General features: G+C 39.2%; 1 protein-coding gene and 1 pseudogene across 2 annotated transcripts; both read right to left on the bottom strand.

Moving 5' to 3' along the window:
- Positions 1 to 5,114: 5,114 nt before the first annotated feature.
- LOC308657839 (10 kDa heat shock protein, mitochondrial-like) lies at positions 5,115 to 5,451 on the bottom strand (annotated as a pseudogene). The gene has a single exon. The product of its transcript is annotated as a 10 kDa heat shock protein, mitochondrial-like (transcript).
- Positions 5,452 to 15,699: 10,248 nt separating this feature from the next.
- Positions 15,700 to 18,241, bottom strand: RPL37 (ribosomal protein L37). Its single transcript, XM_081307919.1, has 4 exons — positions 18,085 to 18,241; positions 17,266 to 17,401; positions 17,075 to 17,159; positions 15,700 to 15,817 (listed from the first exon to the last, which is right to left on the bottom strand). The coding sequence occupies exons 1-4, from the start codon at positions 18,085 to 18,087 to the stop codon at positions 15,748 to 15,750; spliced, it is 294 nt and encodes a 97-aa protein (XP_081164045.1). The 5' UTR covers positions 18,088 to 18,241; the 3' UTR covers positions 15,700 to 15,747.
- Between the last annotated feature and the right edge of the window lie 4,988 nt (positions 18,242 to 23,229).

Consider the following 23,229-nt stretch of genomic DNA (forward strand, 5'->3'; position numbering starts at 1 on the left):
CTGAGGATCGAACCAGGACCACACGCATGCCAGGCTAATGTGCTACCGCTTGAGCCACACCCCAGCCCAAGAGAGACAATGTTTTATACTCAAAAGGGTGGCATGGGGGGCTGAGTGCTCGCCTAGCATGCATGAGGCACTGGGTTCGATCCTCAGCACCACATAAATATAAAATAAAGACATTGTGTCCACCTATAACTAAAAAATAAATATTTTTTAAAAAGGGGATGGCATGGGGGAAGGCCTCTTGAGGAGGGGAAAGAGCATATGCAAAGTTATTGATAGAAATAAACCTTAGGCAGTCTAAGAAGAGTTAGTGGTTAAGAGGATAGAATCTGGATACAGAAAGTCTAAAGAAATTAGAGGTAAACTGGACTGAATCCTAAAAGGCCTCATATGTGCTTCTCAGTTGGACATTATCTTGTAGAGGGTGATGAGTCATGGGAAAATGAGAATTAGATGCATTTTAGAAATATATTTTTTCCTAAGAAATTGACAGCTGTGGTGTGTTGGGGAAGAAGAGTCAGGCACATGCTGGGGACATAGTTGAGTAGTTCAGTGATAAAGTGCTTGCCTAGCATGGGCAAGCCCTGAGTTCCATCCCCAGTGAAAGAAAGAAAGAAAAAGAGAGAGAGAGAGAGAGAGAGAGAGAGAGAGAGAGAGAGAGAGAGAGAAAAGGAAAGAAGGAATGAAGGAAGGAAGGAAGTCAGTCCAGTGTAAGGGGCAGACTTTTCTCTGTATATCTCTCTGTAACTTTATGCATATATTACAGTCAAAAAAATTAACTTTTAGAGCTGGGAATATAGCTCAGTTGGTAGAGGGCTTGCCTTGCATACACAAGGCCCTGGGTTCAATCCCAGCACCACCATCACCCCCCCAAAAAAATAACTTTTAAGAAAAAAATTAAAACTCTGAGTTTTTATTATGGAAGATAGATGGGAACACTAAAACCAAAGCAGTGACAAAAAAGAGATTTGTAGTCACCTAGAAAAAAAATTATGAGGCAGACACCATGTGTGAAAAAGAAAAACTCAAAGACTTATTTAGAAGATGGAATTAGCAAAGCACAAAGATTGTTGTGAAAACCTTCCAGGTTTTTAATGGGATTTTTAGGGAATGAGGGTTTGTTATGGTTTAGATATGAAGTGTCCTCTGAAAACTCATGTGTGAGAAAATGCAGAACTATTCAGAGGTGAAATAATTAGATTATGAGAGCCCTACCTGATCGGTGGATTGATCCATTAATGGATTGATAATTTGAATGGATTAATGGGTGTTAGTTGTAGGCAGGAAGGATGTGGTTGGAGGAGTCTGGTCACTGGAGAATGCCTTTGGGTTGCCTTAGTCAGCTGTTTCACCAGTGTAACCAATAGAACTGACAAGAACACTTTGAGACAAGGAAAAGTTTATTTGGGTCTCATGGCTTCAGAAATCTTAGTCCATAGACAGCTGAGTTTGTTAAATTTGGATTGTGGCCTGCAACCTAGAAGGGTCCCTCCTCACCAGAACCAAACAGTGTTGGCATCCTGGTATCAGAATCCCATCCTCCAGAAGTATAAATAAGTTTCTGTTGATTTCTGTTGTTGATAAGTCTTCCAACCTATGGTATTCTGTTATAGCAGCTGAATTGGATAGGAAAAACAAACTTTTTGTTGTTGTTGTTGTTGTTGTTCTTTCACATACCAACAATTGCATGGTCTCTGTCTCGTCCAGCAAGGAGGTTCATAGAACAGGGTAGAGGGAGTGTGGCTACAGAGTCCCTAATCAAGACCTCCAGAGACCAAGCAGGAAGCAGGTCTGATTTTATTGTGCATTTACAGTGTATATATACTCAGGCAGTAGCTAGGCAGATTACAGGCAGCCACCAATGCAATTCTGTTAACTGCCCTTGCAGCAACCAATCGAGGAGTGGGCCGTGGAATAAGCACCGGGACTGCAACACATGGCCTCACACCCAGGGCTGTGCCTACTGGGTAAGCAGCCTTCTGCTCACACACCTAGCACGAGGGAAGTGGCCTGCCACTCAGACGCCCTTATGCCATGTATGCAGTACTCCATACACTTGTCCCCACAACCAATCACAATTCTTTTGACACCAAATTCTCCAGTAGACACCAACTAGGTGTCTTATAATTTTCAATTCTGACACCTTCCCTGGAAATAGAGTCAGATTCTGTAAGTTAAGAGTTCAGTTTCACAGGATTGGCCAGCTCCTTCAGATAACAGTCACAAACCTGAGGTTTGTGCTTCAATCAGCTATAAATTGGGATTATGGAAACCATGACCCCTTCTTCTGGTTCATTTAGTTTGCTAGAGAAGCTCAAAGAACCAAGGAAAACAGTTTATTTACATTTACCAGTTAATTATAAAGGCTATTACAAAAGATACAGAGGAAAAACGAGATGCAAGAGAAGCACATGGCAAGTATGGAGGAAGAGGTACAGAGCTCCAAACCCTCTCCAGGAACAACACCAACTAGGAACCTCACAGTGTTCAGCAATCCAAATCCTGTCCTTTTGAGTTTTTAATGTAGGCTTCATTACATAGGCACTAGGGATTACATCATTTGTCATTGGCAGTCAACTTTTAGTTCCTTTCCCCTCCCCAGAGGTTGGAGTAGGGTGAACTGTGACAATCCTCTAATTACCTAATTGGTTCCCTTGGTAATCAGCCTCTAACTTGAGGAGAACCATGAGTCCATCATTAGAACAAAAGATGCTCTTATCATTCAGAAAATTGCAAAAATCTTAAGAACACTATGTCAAGAAAAGGGGTCAAAAACCAAATATTAGACAAAAATATTCTCTTAGTGCCCCTTTCAACAAAGGTTTTAGGAACTGTGTGCCAGAAACCAGAGGCTGAAACAAAATATGTTCATTAAATACATTTTAAGTCACAATATCACAGCAGCCCAAACTATGACAATTGCCATTTATCTATAGTCACTTCCTAGAGCTAACAGTTTCTCGGACATTTCTTGTTTATCTTCCCAACTAGAGTTGAGAAACCTGAACTTCAAGGCAGTTCTACCACTCACTAGTGGGCAAACCACTTATTATTTCCCTTTCCATAAAATGGAGATGTTTCTACCTGTCCACCTCTGTGGGTTATGGAAGAGAGCAAATGAAATAATGGATATAATGGCTCTCTGAAAAACTGTAAAGTACATTATAAACATAAATACTTTATGTTAAGAGTAAGTACTTTAAAAACAGAAATAAAAATGCCAAGAGAGGGATGTGGTTATGGGTGGAAATGGTGGATTGATTTTGGTATTTCTAATTTGAAGTAAAGAGACAGATTTAGAATTCATCTATTTTAATAGAGGTAAGAAAGTCAGAAAGGTAAAACATTTCTGAAGTAGAAACATTCAATAAATAGAACTGGGGTGGGGGGGTACCAGGGATTGAACTCAGGGGCACTCGACCACTGAGCCACATTCCTAGCCCTATTTTGTGTTTTATTTAGAGACGGGATCTCACTGAGTTGCTTAGTGCCTTGCTGTTGCTGAGGCTGGCTTTGAACTCACAATACTCCTATCTCAGCCCCCTCAGCTACTGGGATTACAGGTGTGCACCACTGCTCACATTTCTTGTTTTTGATGGCCCTTGATGGCATTGTGGTACATTGTTCAGGTGTCTCTTAGGCTGTCTCTCTATTGGAAAACATTTGATATTTTTCTCATGTTAGACTGGTGTTGCAGTTTTGAGGAAGGAAGAGAGAGATAATGGTTCACTTTCATCACATCATATTAAAGGTACATTTCCTGTCATCGTCAGGATTTTATATGAAAAGTTACTCTATTTTTCATTTTTTAGTCTTTGGAAGGAAGTTACTGGTGATGCTCAATACTTAGGGATTAAAGACATACTCCCTCTCTTTTAGATGAAATATCTACATAAATTATTTGAAATTCTTCATGGGGAATCTCTCTTTTCTCCCATCTATTTATTTATTCAAGCAATCATTTATTTATAGCAATCTGGATTCATGTACATTTATGCATTGGGTTATAATTCAATACTACCTTATTTATTGCTCACATTGTTCCAGTTTTGGTTATTGGGTGCTCTTATGATTTGAATATGAGATGTGCCCCACAAAGCTCCTTTGTTAAAAGCAGGAATATTCAGAGATAAAACGATTAAGATTATAAGATCTGAAACTTAATAAGTCCATCCTAGTTTGAATGAACTGACTGGGTGGTAACTATAGGCAGGTAGTGGGTGGCTGGAGAGGGTGAGTCACTGGGGGCATGACCTGGAAGGGATTCTTCCCTGCAGCCTTTTCTCTTTTCCTCCTTCTCTCTCTCTGCTTCCTCTGTGCCATGAGCAGAGCTGTGCTTCACCACACTCTTCCGCCATGATGTTCTGCCTCACCTTGGGCCCAGAAAAATGGACTCAGCAGATCATGGACTAAACCTCTGGAATCATGAGCCAAAATAAACTTTCCCTTCTCTAAGTTGTCCTTGTCAGGAATTCTGGTCACAGTGACACAAAGCTGACTAATAGAGGTGCTCTTTCAGTTGACTCCTGTATCTCTTTGGTATTCTCTACCAACAGTGATAGAGTACTTGCCTAGCATGTGTGAGGCCCTGGGTTCAATCCTCAGCACCAAATAAAAATAAATAAAATAAAGATCCATCAACAAAATATTATTTATTTATTTATTGCAGTGCTAGGGATTGAGCCCAGGACCTTGTGCATGCAATGCAAGCACTCTACCAACTGAACTATATCGCTAGCCCCTAAAAAAAAATTTTTTTTAAAACATAGCTTTTATTGTTCAACACTTTGTGTACATGTGTATATGTGGGAGGAGGTACTGGGGCTCTAACTCAGGACCTTACATATGCTAGGCGAGCACTCTGAGCCACACCCCCATCTCTTTTTACTTGAGACATTGTCTCAATAAGTTAATTGCCCAGGCTAGTTGCAAACTTTCCATCCTCCTGCCTGAGCCTCTTTTTTTTTTTTATTTACATATTTTATTTGGAAATGTTTACACAAGTACAGGTAAACTATATTTTTGAGACAGTGGATATTATTAGATTATCATCAGTTTATTATAAAAGAGATATGGAAATTATTTACATGATGAAAGATTTCAGAACTTCAGTGGAATAATAGTTTCACAGGATGCCATTTCAATAGTGATTTGTTTAAATCTACATACTTTCCAAGAATGTCGCCATCTCTAAATAATCCTTGACATCTAGAACTACTTTGGTGCCTCCATACTCTGGGAGAAGAAAGTTATCTCCAACTTTCTCTATAACTGGCTATCTCCTGTAGAGCCAGTTCCCACAGCTACTACTGTTGCTTGCAATACTTTTTCCTGATATATTTCTGGAAGCATAATGCCTCCCTTGGTTACGGTTTCAGCTGCACTCCTTTCAACCAATACTCAGTCAAAAAATGGAAGAGACTTTCTAAATGCTTGTCTGGCCATACTGTAGCTGCAAAGAGACCCCCTGCCTGAGCCTCTTGAGTAGCTGGGATTTTAAGACTTATACTCTTTTTAAGTTTTAAGATTATGAGATCTGTAACTTAATAAGTCCATTCTAGTTTGAATGAATTGACTGGGCAAGTGCCAACATGCCCAACTGTTTAACAGAGTTTTTTACTTTCACTTTTTCTTTTTAACTCTTTAGTTTTTTTCTTTTTAATTTTTTTTTTTTTTTAGTTGTAGATGAACACACAGTATCTTCATTTATTTTTAACGTGGTGCTGGGGATCAAACCCAGTGCCTCACATATGTGAGGCAAACACTTTACCACTGAGCTACATCCCCAGCTCTACTTTCACTTTTTTACATCTGTAAGATGACATTCCAGCCTCATCTTGTGATTTCCTGCCTTAGTCTTAGAATTAACCATTTCTTCAAGGAGTCCTGGTTACTTTAATTAGATTGGTATTAGAAAACAAGATTTGGCATTATGTGTGTCATTGCTTCTGGAATATCATTGTTTCCACACCCTCTCTGCTAAAACAGCAATGAAATAGGCATGTGTGTACTAGCCAGTAAATCTACCCATATCTATGAATAGTTTATATGGGGAACCATGCTTAGTCTATTAGCTGCTGTGAGCTGGGGTTGCAGCAACAAAACACTATAAACTAGGTGGATTATAAACAACAGAAATTTATTGCTTATAGTTCTGAAGGCTGGGAGATGCGATATCAAGGTGCTTCAGCATCTGGTAAGGACTTGTTTTCTGATTCATAATTGATGCCTTCTTGATGTGTGTCTTCACATGGTGGAAGGGGTAAGGCAGCTCTCTGGGGCCTCTTATAAGGGCAATAAGTCCATTCTTAAGAGCTTCAGCCTCATAACGTAATTACCCTCTAAAAATCCCACAATGTAACTGTGAATTCCCTCAGCATCTTTGTTAAAAATCCATCAACCATGGGCTGGGGATGTGGCTCAAGCGGTAGCGCGCTCGCCTGGCATGCGTGCGGCCCGGGTTCGATCCTCAGCACCACATACCAACAAAGATGTTGTGTCCGCCGAGAACTAAAAAAAATAAATATTAAGAAATTCTCTCTCTCGGGGCTGGAGATGTGGCTCAAGCGGTAGCCCGCTCGCCTGGCATGCGTGCAGCCCAGGTTCGATCCTCAGCACCACATACAAACAAAGATGTTGTGTCTGCTGATACTAAAAAATAAATATTAAAAAAAAAAACTCCCCCCCCCCAAAAAAAAAATGTTTAAAAAAAAAAAAGAAATTCTCTCTCTCTCCTCTCACTCTATCTTAAAAAAAAAAAAATCCATCAACCATATATGTGCAAGCCTATTTCTTGCCTCTCCTATATTCCACTGACTTATTTATGTCTATTTCACCAATACTATACTACCGTGGCTTCTGTGGCTTTACAGTAAAGCCTTATTTCTTTTTGTTGTTGTTTTCTGTTTTAACAGTTGCATTACTATTCCATTGTAAGTATGTGCCATTGTAAGGATAATTTATTTAACTCAACTTCTAAGGGGATTTAGTTATTTTTAACTTTCCTGTTACAAACAAGGCAATAACAAATTCCCAGGGGCATATAACTTGGTGCCCATGTTATAATGCTTATGTAGGGATTGTAATGGTTTACTTGAATTGTCAACTTGATTGAATTAAGAGAGGCTGAAGATCAAGAGGCTTCTATGTGTGTCAATGAGGGTGTGTCTAGGAATGATGAGCATGTGGAAAAGTGAACTGAAGTAGAGACCCTCCCTAAGTGTGGGCAGCACCATCCAATAGGGTGGAGGCTTGGATGGAATAAAAGTTGGAAAAACAAGGAAGCAGCAGCAGATGCAAGGGATAGGAAAAGAATTCAAACTATCCCTATTTGCCATGACATGATTCTATATTTAGAAGCTCAATTCTTCTTGAATGTGTTCTGGATTGCTGCTGCAATCACTGAGGCTATCAAATTTTCATTCCATCACTCTTCCAAAGCAGACTCTGCCAGTGATTCTCCAGATAGTTTCCAGAAGACTTCAGTCTCAGACTGGGGTAGCATGTTGATCCCTCTTGTTCTGAGGTGTCAACATGTTCTGCACAACTACTGGTTCTTCCAGCTCTGCAGCTTGCAGAAAGAAAGCCATTATGGACTATCCACCCAGCTTCTGGTTGTATAAGTCAATCTAATAAATCCCCTTTTTCTCATCATCATACTTCCTGTTGATTCTGTTCTTCTAGAGAACACTAATACAAGAAGATATATATAAAATTGAGGATGCTAGTTTAATGCTTTCCAATTTTTTTTTCCCCAGTTTCAGGTCCAGAACTACTATATCAGCCTTATTATAGAATTAACTAGTTTATGCTTGACTGTGTTCTAAGGCACCAGGTCTATCTTAAGTGGTGTTCTTTAGCTTTCTAGCAGTGTTAAAGCAAACAGTTCCTCTTTGATAAGTTTATAGGAGCTATAGAAAGGTGTTTCCTCAAGAAAACAAAATCAAGATGCACTTTCTGAGTTAAAGAGAAAAAGTTTATCAGGCCACCAGAAGGTACATTCTTCCTGTTTGAGTTATATTTTTGATCAATTGAGAAATTAATTTTCAAACAATTCTTGATGACCTGGTAATGGATTCACCAGTTTGCTGATCAGCCATAGAGACAGGTGAAGTACATAGTGTGGTAGTAAAAGTTAAGTAAATGAAAAAAGGATGACCCTGAGATTTGACCTGAAATTATGTAGTAGCCATCTCAAAAATTCACCTTTCGACACAATCCCCACTAAGTAGCCACTGAACCTCAGCCAGAGATACTCCTCAGCTAGCTAACCAAACTCTAGTTGAATAACAAGAATTGACTTTTGTTTTAAATATGATTTAGACTTATTCATGACCACTTCCCTCTCCTCCTTCCCCTTTTGATTCACTGACATACCTCCAATCCTAAATCAGTGTCTGGCACATAAACAGCATTCTATTTACAATTATAGACAGAATGTTGTTAAAAAAATAAGTTTGTTGAATATGTTTTGGGGATTTGGTTAATATGAGCTTCACCTGAAAGATGAACCACTCTCATGGTTCTGATCAAATCAAATTTTTGAGCCTAACAAGATTAGCGTCTACAGAACAGAGCCTAGACTACTGATGATATAGAATTCATCAAGTTACATAGTCTTATAGGGTTCTGTCATGCTGTCATTATCAAAATGATATTTATCATCCAGAGATACCTATATAGAAATTACAATGATCCAACTCTTACCATGGGTCAGACACTGTACTGAGCATCTTATATACACCATCTCACTTAATTTTCATAGTAACATTTTGCTATAAATGTGTTTCATGAGGTAGGTACAACTTCTCCATTCTATAGGTAAGAAACTGGGCTTAGTTAATTAAATGATCTAAGTAACTTGTGTTTTAGTTTTATTTATGAACTAACATGGTGAATACAGCATTATTTTTTTGTTGAAGAAAACTTTATTGAATGATCAAACAGCCTCAAAACACTCACCTTGTTATTATCAAGATTTGCATTACCCCATAGGGTAGCAACCAGTCACATGTAGCTATTAAGCACTTCAAATGTGGCTAGTCCAAACTGAGATGTGTTGAAAGTATTAAAATACACACTATACTTTGAAGACTTAATATGAAAGAATGTAAGATACTCAATAATTTTTATACTGATTATATGGCAAAATATTAGATATATGGGATTAAGTAAAATATATTAGAGTCAGTTTTACTATTAGAATTAGTTTTCAAATTTTAGAAAATTTGAGACCATATGGCTTGCATTTGTGCCTCATTATTTTATTTCTATTAGACAATGATTGTCTACCAATTGTCCAAGGAAGACATTTATTTTAGTGAACACGTTTTACTTAGGTTCAATCTGACAGAACTTTTAGTCCATTGGTTGCTATAACAAAACACCTGAGACTGAAAAACTTATAAACAACAGAAATCTATTTCTCATGATTGAAATCCAAGATCAAAGTGATGTCTCGGGCTGGGGATGTGGCTCAAGCGGTAGCGCGCTCACCTGGCATGCACGGGGCGCTGGGTTCCATCCTCAGCACCACATAAAATAAAGATGTTGTGTCCACCAAAAACTGAAAAATAAATATTAAAAAAATTCTCTAAAAAAAGTGATGTCTCTTTGATGAACATGAAATTTACTCATAAGTTAAAACTTTAAAACCATTGAAAATTTTTAAAACTTTTGAGCATTTTACTGCATACTCTAGTCTCTTAGAACTTTTTTTTGTGGGAAGGGATCGAGAAAGGGCAGATTTGCTGACCAGAATTACTGGAAAATGATTCGTTATTTTCTTGTAGATAATAAATTACATTATATAAAATCATGTAAGTATATAAAATTATGTGTGCTAAATTTGTATATGTGAATGGTCTCTTATGATTAGTATTGTAATTTCACATTCAGGCCATGGATGAGTACAGATTATATTTAATGAAGGCTGATTTGGTGCAAAAGTAATATTTCATACACAAAATAATCTTTATTAATTAAAAGGGGAGAATTCCAACAACTTACTATTGTCAGAATCTTTATTAATAGACAAAGATATATATATATATATCGTAACAAATATCTCTTTGCCAGAGTTTTCGCCTCTCCAAAATAAAAGTCATATTATTATTATGCCATCTCAAGTTTCTTGCATTTCTAAAAACACTGTGCCATGCTGTGCTATTCATAGGGGTATGTTCCCAGATATTTCTCTCTCCCTTCAACCCTACTGGAACAATATTTGTCTCTGAGGCTTCCTGTTTCCTCTCTCTTCCCTTGGGAACCTGCTTTTCTGAAGACTGCTTCCCTGTGACACAGGGACCATAAATAGTTCCTATTTTATGTCTGTCCACTGGCTGAACATATACTATTTTGCCTTCTTATCCATTCTCTCAAGATGGTAGTTTCTGAAATACCATTTGCCACCAGGACATTCCTCCTCAGCCACCTCTAACACCTGACTTAACTTGAGAAACCCGGACTTTTCTGCTAGTATAACTGTTTTTCTGATTGTTTTATTTTTTTTCCACTTTCCATATTTCCTAGTTGTCTACGAAAATTTCCCTAAAGGATTAATATTATCTGTAACACCACTCAGGAATTCAAATCATTTTATTAAAGATTTTTAAAGCAAAACACTTTTTACATTGGCTAGATGTTTATTTGCAGAACTACTTAAATAATGTCACTAGAGAATGTTCCTGCTTCAGGAAACTACCAAAACATTCACTTGTGTGTGTGTGCTCACACGTGTACACACAGAGACACACAGGAACTGGTCACAACTTTTAAAATCCTCAGCAAATCAAGGTATAGAAGAGGTCCAAGGAAGAAACCAGTGAAATTTCTTTGAAGAGAATTTGGGGCTGGGGTTGTGGCTCAGAGGTAAAGCGCTTGCCTTGCACATGTGAGGCGCTGGGTTCGATCTTCAGCACCACATGAAAATAAATAAACAAAATAAAGATTAAAAAAAAAAAAAAAAAAGAATTGTGCTTAATCCCACCTTCTTGGAAACAAGGCCGGGATGGTAGTGGTGGTATTGCTTTCTACCTCTCAATCTAGTAAAAGGAACTTCAAGGGAGCCATTTAGAGATTTTGAAATTTTGCTTTCTGCAGTTACTTTGATGGGGAGTCAGAAGAAGGCTGCTGCCATGAGATCTCCCTGCACTTCCAAATTTCTTCAGCAACAACATGGACGATTTAGGAGGAAGAGCCAGCATGAAATAATTTTGGTCCTACCAAAAGGACCCCCCCGAGGTAATAAAAAAAACCAGAAAAATTCAGAATAAAGAGGATAGGAAAAAGGGGCTAGGAAGGAATTACAAAAAACTATTGAATTGAGATGGATCCCCCAAGCTCAAGGGAATTACAGGAAAGGTAACTCAACAGGGACCCTCCAAGGTCAACTTATCTGCTGGGTCCAGGGTTTATGAAGTCATCACCCAATAAAGAAAGAACTATTCCATCTCCTCACCCCTCAACTCTTTACCCCCATCTGCCCTTTTATCTCATTGAGAAACGAAATTATAGCTCAAGAGCCCAAAGAAGTTGTACAGGGAAAGAGCCAGAGGACTCACACCACTTTCACTATCAGCTTCTAGCTTTTAAGCAAGCCCAAATACAGAAGTGAGCTAAGATTAAGTAAAAATTAAGATAGGACCTGATCCAATTTCTTATTTTCACTCCCAGATTAAAAAAAAAATCTTTATTATGATTAGTTGAACCTTTTTATTTCCAATCACTTCCAGATAGTAATAATAATAATAATAATAAACTCTATCATGGTCAGTTGAAATGTTTTATTTCCAGCCCTGTATTAGTCAAAACTTAAAAGGGTGACTTGCAAATAACCTAGGACACTGAGTGGCTAGTCTTGCATCTTATTTGAGTGGTTGCTTATCATTCAACTTACCCCTTTCTAAAAATGGTCCCCCACCCTCATCATCTATCATGTTAAGTGTTGAATCCAACCTTAAAAACTAGGAGGCTACCACTTTTTGTCTTTACACACTTGTCACTGTCTTATTTGTAACCACCCCTCTACACACACACACTACATGCACACATGACTGATATCTCTATCAGACCAAGATCTGTTGTCTATCTCCTGGCTTAGGAACAGGTTCTGACACATAGGTGGCTAAAGACATTTGCCTCATGAAGGTGTACTATATAGTCAATGAAATGTAGAATATCTAGATAGCCCTAAAAGGGTTTTTTAATTTTTACTTTGATACTGGTGGTTAAATCCAGGAATGCTCTACTACTGAGCTTTTTTTTTTTTTTTTTTTTTTGGAGACTGGGTCTTGTTAAGTTGGCCAAGCTGGCCTACTTTTGTTTTTTAAACTCATTCCTCAGTGTCCAGACTCCCCTATACCCCTTACAACCTGGCTCCTGCCTTCTTAATTAAGCTTTTGGAATATTAGGTATGCGGTTAGTAAAAACAAACATAAAATATTGCCAAATCCAAGTTGTTATCATGCCCATCTGCCACCCCCCTTCCTTAAAATTTATCTTCTCTGGTCTCAATCACATATGACTTTTCCTTTTTTTTGGTGGTGCTGGGGATTGAACCCAGGGCCTAGTGCAGATGAGGCAAGCACTATATACCCAGTCCCCAAATCTCCTTTCTTGACATGTGGAACTTTTCTCCTAGTTCCTCCATCAATTAATTCTGCAACCACTAGAAGACTCTCAATTTTGGGAGGGCAGAGGCTATGTCTGTTTTCACTCCCAACCTATCTCAAACGTGGTTTGGCACATACGGGCATCACACAAATGAATAACCTAATTATTATTTTGGGGGGAGGTGGGGAGGATACTAGGGATTGAACTCAAGGGCACTTGACCACCGAGCCACTTCCCCACTCCTTTTCTGCATTTTATTTTAGAGACAATGTCTCACTGAGTTGCTTAGCACCTCACCATTGCTGAGGCTGGCTTTGAACCTGCAATCCTCCTGCTTCAGCCTCCTGAGCCACTGGGATTACAGGTAGGCACCACCGTGTCTGCCTAATTTGTTTTTTGTCTGATAGATATCTCCCCAAATCTTAAAGCTTCTCTAAATTTTCTTGTAGCTTGTATATTCTTAAATGGTTTCAATCATTACTGAATCAAGGATGATTACTGAAGTTCAATCAACTGGTTCCCTTTCTCATTATTCTAAGTGCCTGCCAGATCTTATCACCTCTTTCCCCAAATCTGTTCCCCTTCACACACAAATGTGTAACTTCCAATCAGATCTCTAGCCCTGGCTGTCTGAATTGCCACCAATTTATTCCACTGCTTCTCAGGCCCTTCCTTCCAGCATCTTAGCAAAACCCAATTTTAATATTTTCCTTTATCTCCATTTCATATTATCTCAGTGAATGTGCTGACCAATTTCTTGCCCTCATCAGAAACCTAAACACTCCTATGTCCTTTAAATAAGGGCTTGAAAGTTAGGCTATTCCCTTTGATTCACTTCAGATGTAGACATACTCTTGACCCAACTACCAGCTTCACTGCTACTTAGTCATGAGTAGTCATGATGATCACAGGTACTATTAAAAAAAAAAAAAAAATTTTTTTTTTTTGCTTTTAAACTCTGAACTATTTTCCCTTCTGGATTTTCTTCTTCCCAATGCAGAATATCCTGTCCTGAACAACCACATAGTCTGCTGACTGGCTACTTCTCCAAGAGTTCCAATATGCAAAGTCATTCAACTCCTCCCTCCCTGCTTCCTTTTTCCTCCCTGGAAATAACAAACCTTATTATTAAGTGCAAGAGTCTGGTACTATACTAGAAATAACAGAAATAAGGACAAGAGACTATAATCTGGATCTACATCTACAATAAAGATTTTCACTTGAAAATCGAATATTACAAGTACACAGGGTTGTTCAAATTTTAAGTGCATAGAAAGAATATAAAGAGGCAAGCTGGACTGTACTTACTATACCTGCGAGTCAGGGTTCTTACACTTGGCTTCTTCTGAAACCCTTACATGCCAAACTTCATTGGCTTTAATTGCCAACTTGCAATCTATGCAGGCTACTTATCACTCATTCTATCTCCTTGGCATTTGTATTTATTTGAAAGATTGATGTAATAGAGGTATTTCCCAAATGTTCTATTAAATAAATATTCCAAGGCCTAAAATGTTTATTCAGTAATATTCAATTCTTATCAAACAAATGAAATGCATGAAATTCACACATTATGTACACAGTAACAAAGATGGAAAGGGCCAAGCACTTAACCAGACACTGTTCCTGAGGTCGCATTTCAATCACCACTTGACACCCATCTGGGTTCCAGGAGCCCTCTGTCCAAGAAATGTAAATTCATTGCTGCTCAATATTAAAATTCAGGAGCTAATAACATTGGTCAGGTATACTGGCTCCTGGTTCAAATATAACATGCAGATTGCTTGACACTTTTTGGTGGATGTATCCAATGCAAACTAGAATTCAATCTCTTTCCCATTGCTTCTTCTTTGGTCTGTAATTACAACTGTTTCACTTTTTGAGCTTCCTGGGACATTTAGGAATTACCAGAGTAATTTCTGATGGAAATCTACCTACTGTGCAAATACCCACTCACCACAAACAAGAGGTAAACTCACCTTTCTTATACCTGATAATACATAGTATTTCTTAATGCATTATGTCACTGCCATCTAACTTTTTTGTTCTCTGTATTCAACTTCATACTTCTAGTACAGTGCCCATTTGCTTCACCGTCAAATTCCACATTGAACTTTTAATGGGCCTATTCATTACTCAGAAACCAATGATTAGTAATACTGAAAGACTGATTATAATATAAAGATCCTAAGATTGAATTTAGTTCTATCAAACCAAAATGTAGTAAAAATTGCTGTTTTGACAGTTAATAAAACCACTCTATAGTAGTACCATACACTGGGAGAAAGCCCAACAGTGATTTTAGTTGAGCAAAGGCTCCGTACAAGTCAGTGTTAAAAAGCAGAGTTTCAGGGCTGGGACATAGCTCAGTTGGTACAGTGCTAGCCTCACATACACAAGGCCCTGGGCTCAATCCCTAGCACTCCCCCGCCCCCAAAAATCTGAGTTCCAAGGGATAAATTAGGAAGCAAACAAAGGCAGGACTTAGTACAGTTGTCCCTCATCTGTGAGGGTTTGGTACTAGAAGTCCCAATGGGCACCAAAGTCCCATATATAAAGTAGCATGTTTTTATACAACCTATGCACATCATCTCAGGAACTACACAAGGGGGTGTGGGACCAACATCTACCAGGTAGTCACACATCACAGCACAAGGCCTCAAATCTCAGGGATTACCTCTTAATCTATTTGCATAAAAGCCTTACAGATGCTATTAATCCTATAACATTCTTTCCAAGTTATCTCACACCCAGCAAATTGCATTAACTTTCACTCAGTTCCTACATGGGCTACATGCTAGGCGCCAAGCAATCTTTACAGTTGCTAGATGAGTATAATTACCATCTCCCAAACAGAATTAATCAACCTTACCTTTCTCCCCACTGGCACTCCAAGGCTTCTATGACTGTCAACCACACCCCATATCTATCAAATTATATGCTACTAAACACAATTTAGAGTGCCAAAACTTTCTTAACATGTAAATCTGATAATTTCACCCCATTCCCCAAGCCTAGGTAATTCTTCAATCCTACAAACCCAGTTCTTAGAAACCAGATACATTTTTAGCACACCAGACACATTTTTAAAAACCAGTACATTTATTGGGTGGCTAATTGTTGGAACTCTCAAGATGAACTGGAGGCTGCAACAGCTGCCCTCTTGGGTTTAGGAGTTGTTCCTTCACGGAATCCATGCCTGCACCATGTTAAAGACAAGAACAGTTACTTTAACAATTCAATAAATACCTTCTAATTTTTGCTAAACAAATTTTAATGAGCTTATCTCAGTTAAATGCTGAAATCATTATTGCATTCATATGTTCAGACATTTATTTGTACAACATCACCGATAAGCTTGTTTTATTTATTTCATTCTGCTTAAGGTATCAACTTTAGATTATAGTTGACTTTAATTTTAATAAAGGCTCAATAACTTTTTTTTGGCTATTCTGGTCACTTGGTCAGTACTTTTCTACTAAGGGATCCAAAGTTATTTGTAAAAAGTGGTTCCTTATGTCTAGGAATAGATCTTAACTTTCCCTTAGTCAAAGAAAAATAATGAGCAGGTTGAACAGCAGAAGTTTTGTAAAACAGTTTTCTATTCCAACTTGATACACATTCATACCTAACCAAGCAAAGATAACTACAAATGTCCCTTTAGCAAGCAAGCTTAAAAATCTGTCTTCAATTCATGTTCTTAGCTCTTACACTAGCAAACTGCTCAGTATCAAGTCCACATAATTGTTTGACTTCAAGTGCAAAAAGATTCAAAAAGGTTTCACGAATATAACTAAAGATGCTTATGAAACCTAAAAATTAAAATCGCCTTGTGACCTTTTGAGACCCCGAGTATTAACTCCCATAACAAAGACTTTTCCATCCCTAAACATCAATAGATTTGCTGAAACAGGGCATAGTAAGAGGAGGTGTTTATGTGAAGCCTACAACACTTTTGGATATCAGTTAGATCCTTTAACTGGTCTTACAAGTTATTGTTATAAAATCCAGATTCTCAGCTAAGTCTCAGGTGGGCCTGTAATCTGCATTTTAAAGAAATTCTAAGGCCCAGACTTTGATTACAAGACTCGAAGGCATCTTTCTATATAGCAAACTGGCCAACACCACAAACATGAAGTTTGAATCAAGTAAGCCTGACCCCACACCTCCAGTATTGTCAGGACAAACTTTGATTCCAATTATACAAAACATAGGTATGCCTTATAAATAGCATTGTTTCAGGTAGTCTAGTTTAGAAAAACGCTCCATATTTTTTTACTGCAGGATTAACACTATTTAGATCAACTGATGTCAAGTCAATACCAAAAAAAGGGGGGAAAAAGCTCCCAATATCATATTCTTTCTTACACCAGAGTAGAATAATCCTACACAAGCAACAGTGTTGGTTCTTATTCAAGCTCTCAGTACCAATTATATTGAAATGGTAAAACTGTACCTGAATCTGCGGTATACAATTTTTAGGTGCCTCATTCTACCAGTCCCGGTGGTATTTCGTCTTTTAGCCTTGGCACTCCAGTTATCTAAAACAGAAAACGGCAAATTGTTTTTCCCTGACTGTCGACCAATTTTTTTAAGAGTACTTTGGATGCAGTGCAAAACAAAACAGCTTGAATAACATTGACTTACACTTTCTCTTGCGCTTGGCAGGATAGCCACATTTGCCACAGGTCGACTTCTGAAGGTGGTAGGCCTTAGAGCCACAGCGGCGGCACAATGTGTGCGTCTTATTACGACGCTTCCCGAAGGATGACGTTCCCTTCGTCTGGAGATTATAAGGATAAACAAATCCGAAATCTGACAATTTCTATATGCATTACAACGTTTTCTAGGAAACAACTTTTTTTAAAAAAATATTATTTTAGTTGTTGATAGACATTTATTTTATTCATTTATTTATATGTGGTGCTGAGAATCGAACTCAGTGCCTCACACCTGGCAGGCAAGCGCTCTACCACTGATCCACAACCCCAGCCCAGAAAGCAACTATTGATAAGTTTAAAAATTCTTCATCAAGTTCCCAAGCCAGAGACCATGCCGGCAATTTACTATATATAAAGACTTCCTCTGCAAAGAGGAAATCAACCTTAGTTCTTATTAAAAAAAAAAACTTAACAGACCAAAGCCTGAGAACTCCTGCTAGGTACCACCAACACAAATTCCTCTGCTCCCAAACTTCTTCCGTTAGCTCCTACCCAACAGCAAAGTTATGTGAACTCCCCCAAAGACATAAGAGAAGGGAAAGACATAAAGCAGCGCCAGCTCCACAACTGCGGTGTCAGTCCCTCTGTCAAAAGCCCTTCTTCTGGTTCTTGTCAGCCATCGCATGCCTCTTTCATGCTCACCAGCTCCCCTTACTCAGAGCCTTACCGATCCCCCACAAATACAAAGTTAATGCAGCACAGAGCACGAGGATGGAAAACGATTCGGAGAGCATTACAAACTCACCATCTCGCGTCGACCGCCGAATCCAAAGAGACCGGAAGAGAAGGCACTTCCGCTAGATCGCCCTCAGAAGCTTCCGTCCAAGGAACTACTTCCTGCGGGACGCAGTGCACTGCTTTCAAGCTTCCGTCGCCGCAGTTGGCGCGCTGTGGGTGGGGTCAAGAGGATGCACAGAAGCAGGCAGAGCCAATCAGGTTTCCGCGCCCGTAAGACGGGCGAGGCTCTCTGCTAACTCGCATGGGATGGGCGTGTCTCTGTTGGACCCGCCTCCGAGCTGGGGACTGTTTGTAGTGAAAGCCTTGGATTTTTAGCTGCTGCCGGCCTCGTGTCTATCAGATCCGGTGCCACACTGCGGGTTCCGGTTGTAGATCGGAGAATCTGCCGAGTGGGCCGGCCGGCCGGGGCACCTGCACCGACTCAGCGCTGCCGGCGCGCATGTAGTGACGGGTTGGGACTGAGATCTCAGTTTGGGAGAGAGCAGTTTCACCGCTTCCTCCGCTTTCCGGGCTGGAGGCTCTTGGCTGACGCTGGCTCTTGCTGTGAGAGGTCGCTAAGAGCGCACCGGCAGGAACTGGTCTTGAAGGGACTGGAGCTTAGCATCCAAAGGGAAAGTCAAAGTGGTTGTTGAACAGTAGCTATTTAGAGGCAAATGATTTGATCCCAAATTTCATTATGCGGAAGAGTCTTATCGTGGAACTTGTTAAATACGGTTTCAGCACCCTACTGTCAAGCTATCCTGTTGCAGCAGGTTTGGGCAGAGCCTATACCTTTTTTTTTAATCAGTCTTTTTTTTATACCTTTATTTTATATATTTATTTTTATAGGGTGCTGAGGATCGAACCCAGTGCCTCGTACGTGCTAGGCGAGCGCTCTACTGCTGAGCCCCAGCCCCTAGAGCCTGTACTTAAAAAAATAAAATTCTATTTAGTTTTGAAATTGATAGTCCCATGACCAATTCCAATAAGTCTATTGCATTTGTAACCTCTTGTCCAAAAACAAATACAAAGAAGCAAAAACAATACAAGAAGATTACCGGATATATAAGAATTAATGGAAGCGGGATGGAGGAGAGAAGGGAAAGGGGAAATACTCAGGAATAATATGGGCAAAATTATATTGTATGCATGTATGAATATGTAACAACAAATCCCACCATTGTGTACAGCTGTGATGCACCAATAAGAAATAGGGGAAAAAACTAATGGGGATAACAGGTTCCAAATAATAAGTTTACTTTCTAAAGCAACCTCAAGAATTCCTGGCCTGTCACGAGCAAAATTTTAGCACATGGACTGCTAGCAGAATAAGACATTAGGAATCAGAGGTTCCATTTTCACAGGTTAACAATTGATTAGTGCCTAATAAATTACCAGAGTCTTCTCCAGCACGGGATAAAATGGGAAGTGGTAGAGTGAAAGTGGGGGAGAAAGGAAGTGGTGCAGCCAGGTGAAAAAGAAAGCAAACAAAATCCAGAGAATTAGATGCTGAATTTCTAAATTAGGTGTTGTATTAGGTTTTGTTTTGTATTTGCTGTTGCCACAAGTTAACACAAACGTAATGGCTTAAAGCAACCCAGAGTTACTCAATAGGTATAAAGTTTCAGTTATGGGGAATGAATAAATTCTAGAGGTCTGAATCAAAATATTGTACCTAAAGTTAATACTGTATTAGACACTTAAAATCTGTTGAGAGTATATATCATATTATCACAATTTTTAAAAGCACACAAAGTTTTACTGGTTGAAAGCATCGGGTTTCACTGGGCTAAAATTAAAATGTAGGGCTGGGAGTGTAGCTCAGAGGTCCTGTGCCTGCCTAGTAAGTGCAAGGGTAGGGGCTCAATCTCTAGCACTGAAACAAAAACAACAAATGGCAAAATTAGAATGTTGGCAGGACTGTCTGCCTTTCTGGAGGCTGTAGGAGAGAATCTGTTGTTTTGCCTTTATCAGATTCCCCTGGCTGCCCAAACTTCTTGGTTTATTATTGCTCCCTTCCATCTTCAAGGCCAATAATAATCTTTTTCAAGATTACCCTCTTCCTTCCTCTTCTACTTTTAAAGCCCCTTGTGATTATGTTGATCCCACCCACATAATTTCTTCATGGTAAGGTCAGCTAATGAGCAACCCGTCTTCAACCCTAATTGTCATTGGTCCTGTAACCTAATGTTTACAGGTTGTAGGGATTAGGAAGCTCAGAAATAACATCAGTGTAGAAAAGGTAGGAGAGGTGTCAGCTGCTAAAGAGCCAAGTAGTATGACAGGCACTATGTGAGTCTCTGTACCTCAGACATTCCAAGAACTGAAAGTGCTAGGAGCCACAAGCAAATATACGATGTATGGCACCTTTGGTTGTAAAGTGACGCCAGCTAGCCACTGAGATGATTATGTTAAGATTTACATTCATATGGAAATTGGACTCCCGCTGTTCACCTTGGCCTGCTACCGGACTCATGTTACGGGACTCATGGAGAGTTCCCATTGGTTGGGTAAGGATAGTAGGAGGGAATTCCGGGGGAGGTCCGGGGGACCCCCGTTCCGGGGAACGCGAGGTTCTGGTGGAGGCCCGCGTGGGAGGACCGGGTTTGGCTTGCCAGCGCCTACAGAGTATTGGCGGCTTTTTCAAAATAAAGTTTTGTTCCTGCTTGAGTGGCTCGTGATTCTGTGCCCAGCCAAGACTGCGGCAGAAAGCACTGGAGAAAATGAAATATATTTCCTTTTTTTCCTAATGAGAGGTGGTGGTTTTGGTGTTCTTGAAGCCACATCAATTTTGTCCTAGCTGCTGAGAGACCCATGAAGTTCCTTTAGAACTTCTAGTTTCTTATTCAATTGCCAGGTTAAGATTAGGAATAAGTTATCTTTTTCTTTCTATTATTATTATTATTTTTAAAGACAGGGTCTTTTATGTTGCTAAGGCTTGTCTTGAACTCCCAGTCTCAACTGTTACCTTTATGGTGGCCTTCCAAGTAGCTGGGACTGCAGATGCATATCACCAAGCCTGGCTTAGCTCAATTTCTGAAATAGGTTGTGTAAGGTGTTAGTTTAGGCATTTATCCTCTAAAATGTACCTTTGCGCAGTGATAAGAGAATATGTAAATCTTAAATCTTGTATCCATGGTTCCCATATACTCAAGTCTCTTAATCATTAGGACTTGTTGCATTTTAGACCTATTGTTTTTGTATAATAAGCAGAATTACTGCTATAAATTTAAAAATTTCATGTCTATATCATTTTTTTAACTTTGTGTGTGTGTGTGGTGCGGGTAATTAAACCCAGGGCCTTATGCATGCCAGGCAGACACTCTAACAACTGATCTATCTCGCCATTCCCTTGTGCCATTTATTTTTATTTGAAGGCTATACTTTCAACTCTGAAGCTCTGGACTATATTTTATATAATAGAGAATATCAGAGTCACACTCACCCTTCCCCCAGATCATTTCATTTGCATTCCAAGCCCATGCTATGTAAATATCCTGTTTGAAAGTAATTAAATTCCCAGCAGATTTGAAATCTCCTGGAGCTGACAATCTCTCCTGGAAAGAGGAGGAGAGTGGAGCAGTTAAGAAGAGATGGTGTTTGGCAGTCCTGTTACTGATCAAATTGAACAAGAAGAATTGGTGAACTTGATGACATTATGAATCTAGTTTGGGGTCATGAAGTGGAATGAATCTCTTGAAACCATACTTTTGAGACACATGTTTTAAAACTCTTAATAAGAATAGAATGGTAGTGCCCAGAGTCTGGGAGCAGGGAAGGGGAAGGAATGGGAAGATATTGTTCAACAGCAAGGATTGGGGGCTTGCATGCCTGTGGTCAGGCCATGGTTTGGCTGATCATTGTCTCAGGACTGTTCTTTGAAGTTCTGGGAAAGAGGTCATCACTTGAGGGGGTGATCTGTGATTTGGTTTCCATAATGAGATGTCTGCTTCCACTTGAGGTGGTAGCCTTGATTAGTTTTTGGGTAATTGATGTCCCTTAGGGTATACTTTCTTCATAGGGTTATTTGAGCTTCATTGTCTCCAGTTGCTTGAGAGTAGTTTCTTGTCACTTTTCATAGACACTTATGAATATGACCTATATATGCATGGGTATTTTTAAAACAAAAAAGGAGGCTGGGGATACAGCTTAGTGGTAGAATACTTGCCTAGTATGCATTAAGTCTCTGGGTTCAATCCCCACCACTGCAAAGAAAACAACAATTATAACAAAACCCCAAAATGGGATCTACAATGTGCTGTTTTCCATAACAATACTGTGGAGAGTAGACTTGAGTCCTGCTCTGAGTTACTCTATGATGAATAGATCAATAGTTTTCAGGCTGTGTCTTACTCTGAGTTAACTCCATTTAAAAATAAAATATTTTTAGTTATAGGTGGACACAATATCTTTATTTTATTTTTATGTGGTGCCTCACACATGCTAGGCCAGCACTCTACCTCTAAGCCACAACCCCAGCCCGAGTTAACTCCACTTTTATAAAGCTGGAGTTTGCTATGTGTTATTTCATTTTAAGTATAAGTGCTGAGGTAGAATGATTCTACATTTTGTTTGTGTAAGTAAATAATCACCAGCTTCCTAGCACAACCTGATAAATAAATAATCTTCCTAATAAATAATGAACACCTGAGAACTTATTGAATTAAATCGTTAGCATACTGATTCATAGATATATTGAGCCCACATCAGAAAAACCAGGCACATGAGTTTATCAAACACACAAGACCACCTAATGGAGAAACCCCTTCACTTGGGACCCACAAAAGGAGGAGCACCAACCCATCAACAGACCATGTGGTAAAAGCATCATGAGGTGGACAGGAGACAAATTTCCAACTCTCTGTCCCTGGGTTTAGCTTGATCTCCCTGCTTGATGTGGTTAACTTCAAAAGTGCTTTCCCTCTAGACCCTAGCCTAGAATAAGTTCCTTGCTCTGACAGCTCTGTGCCTTGAATGCCCTGAACAAGTTCTTTGACTGGTTTGTAATCTTCTCCAACCACCTGCAGTGACCCTTATTCTTAAGGATATATGTACAAGAATCTGCATTACAATATTGTTTATCATAACACAAAATTGAAAATAACCTAAATTTCTTTTTGGAGATATGGGGAATGAATACTGATATGTCAAAATGTTTATATGTCATATCCTC

Source organism: Spermophilus citellus (assembly GCF_964194105.1).
Source record: "Spermophilus citellus genome assembly, chromosome: 1".
NCBI lineage: Eukaryota > Metazoa > Chordata > Mammalia > Rodentia > Sciuridae > Spermophilus > Spermophilus citellus.

Bases quoted from the DNA above. Each gene is read 5' to 3' on its own strand.
- RPL37 (XM_081307919.1), bottom strand. The intron at 17,160-17,265 runs GTAAGTCAATGT...TTTCTGTTTTAG, and splicing joins TGCCAAGCGCAAGAGAAAGT to ATAACTGGAGTGCCAAGGCT. The intron at 15,818-17,074 runs GTACAGTTTTAC...AACATGGTGCAG, and splicing joins ATTGTATACCGCAGATTCAG to GCATGGATTCCGTGAAGGAA.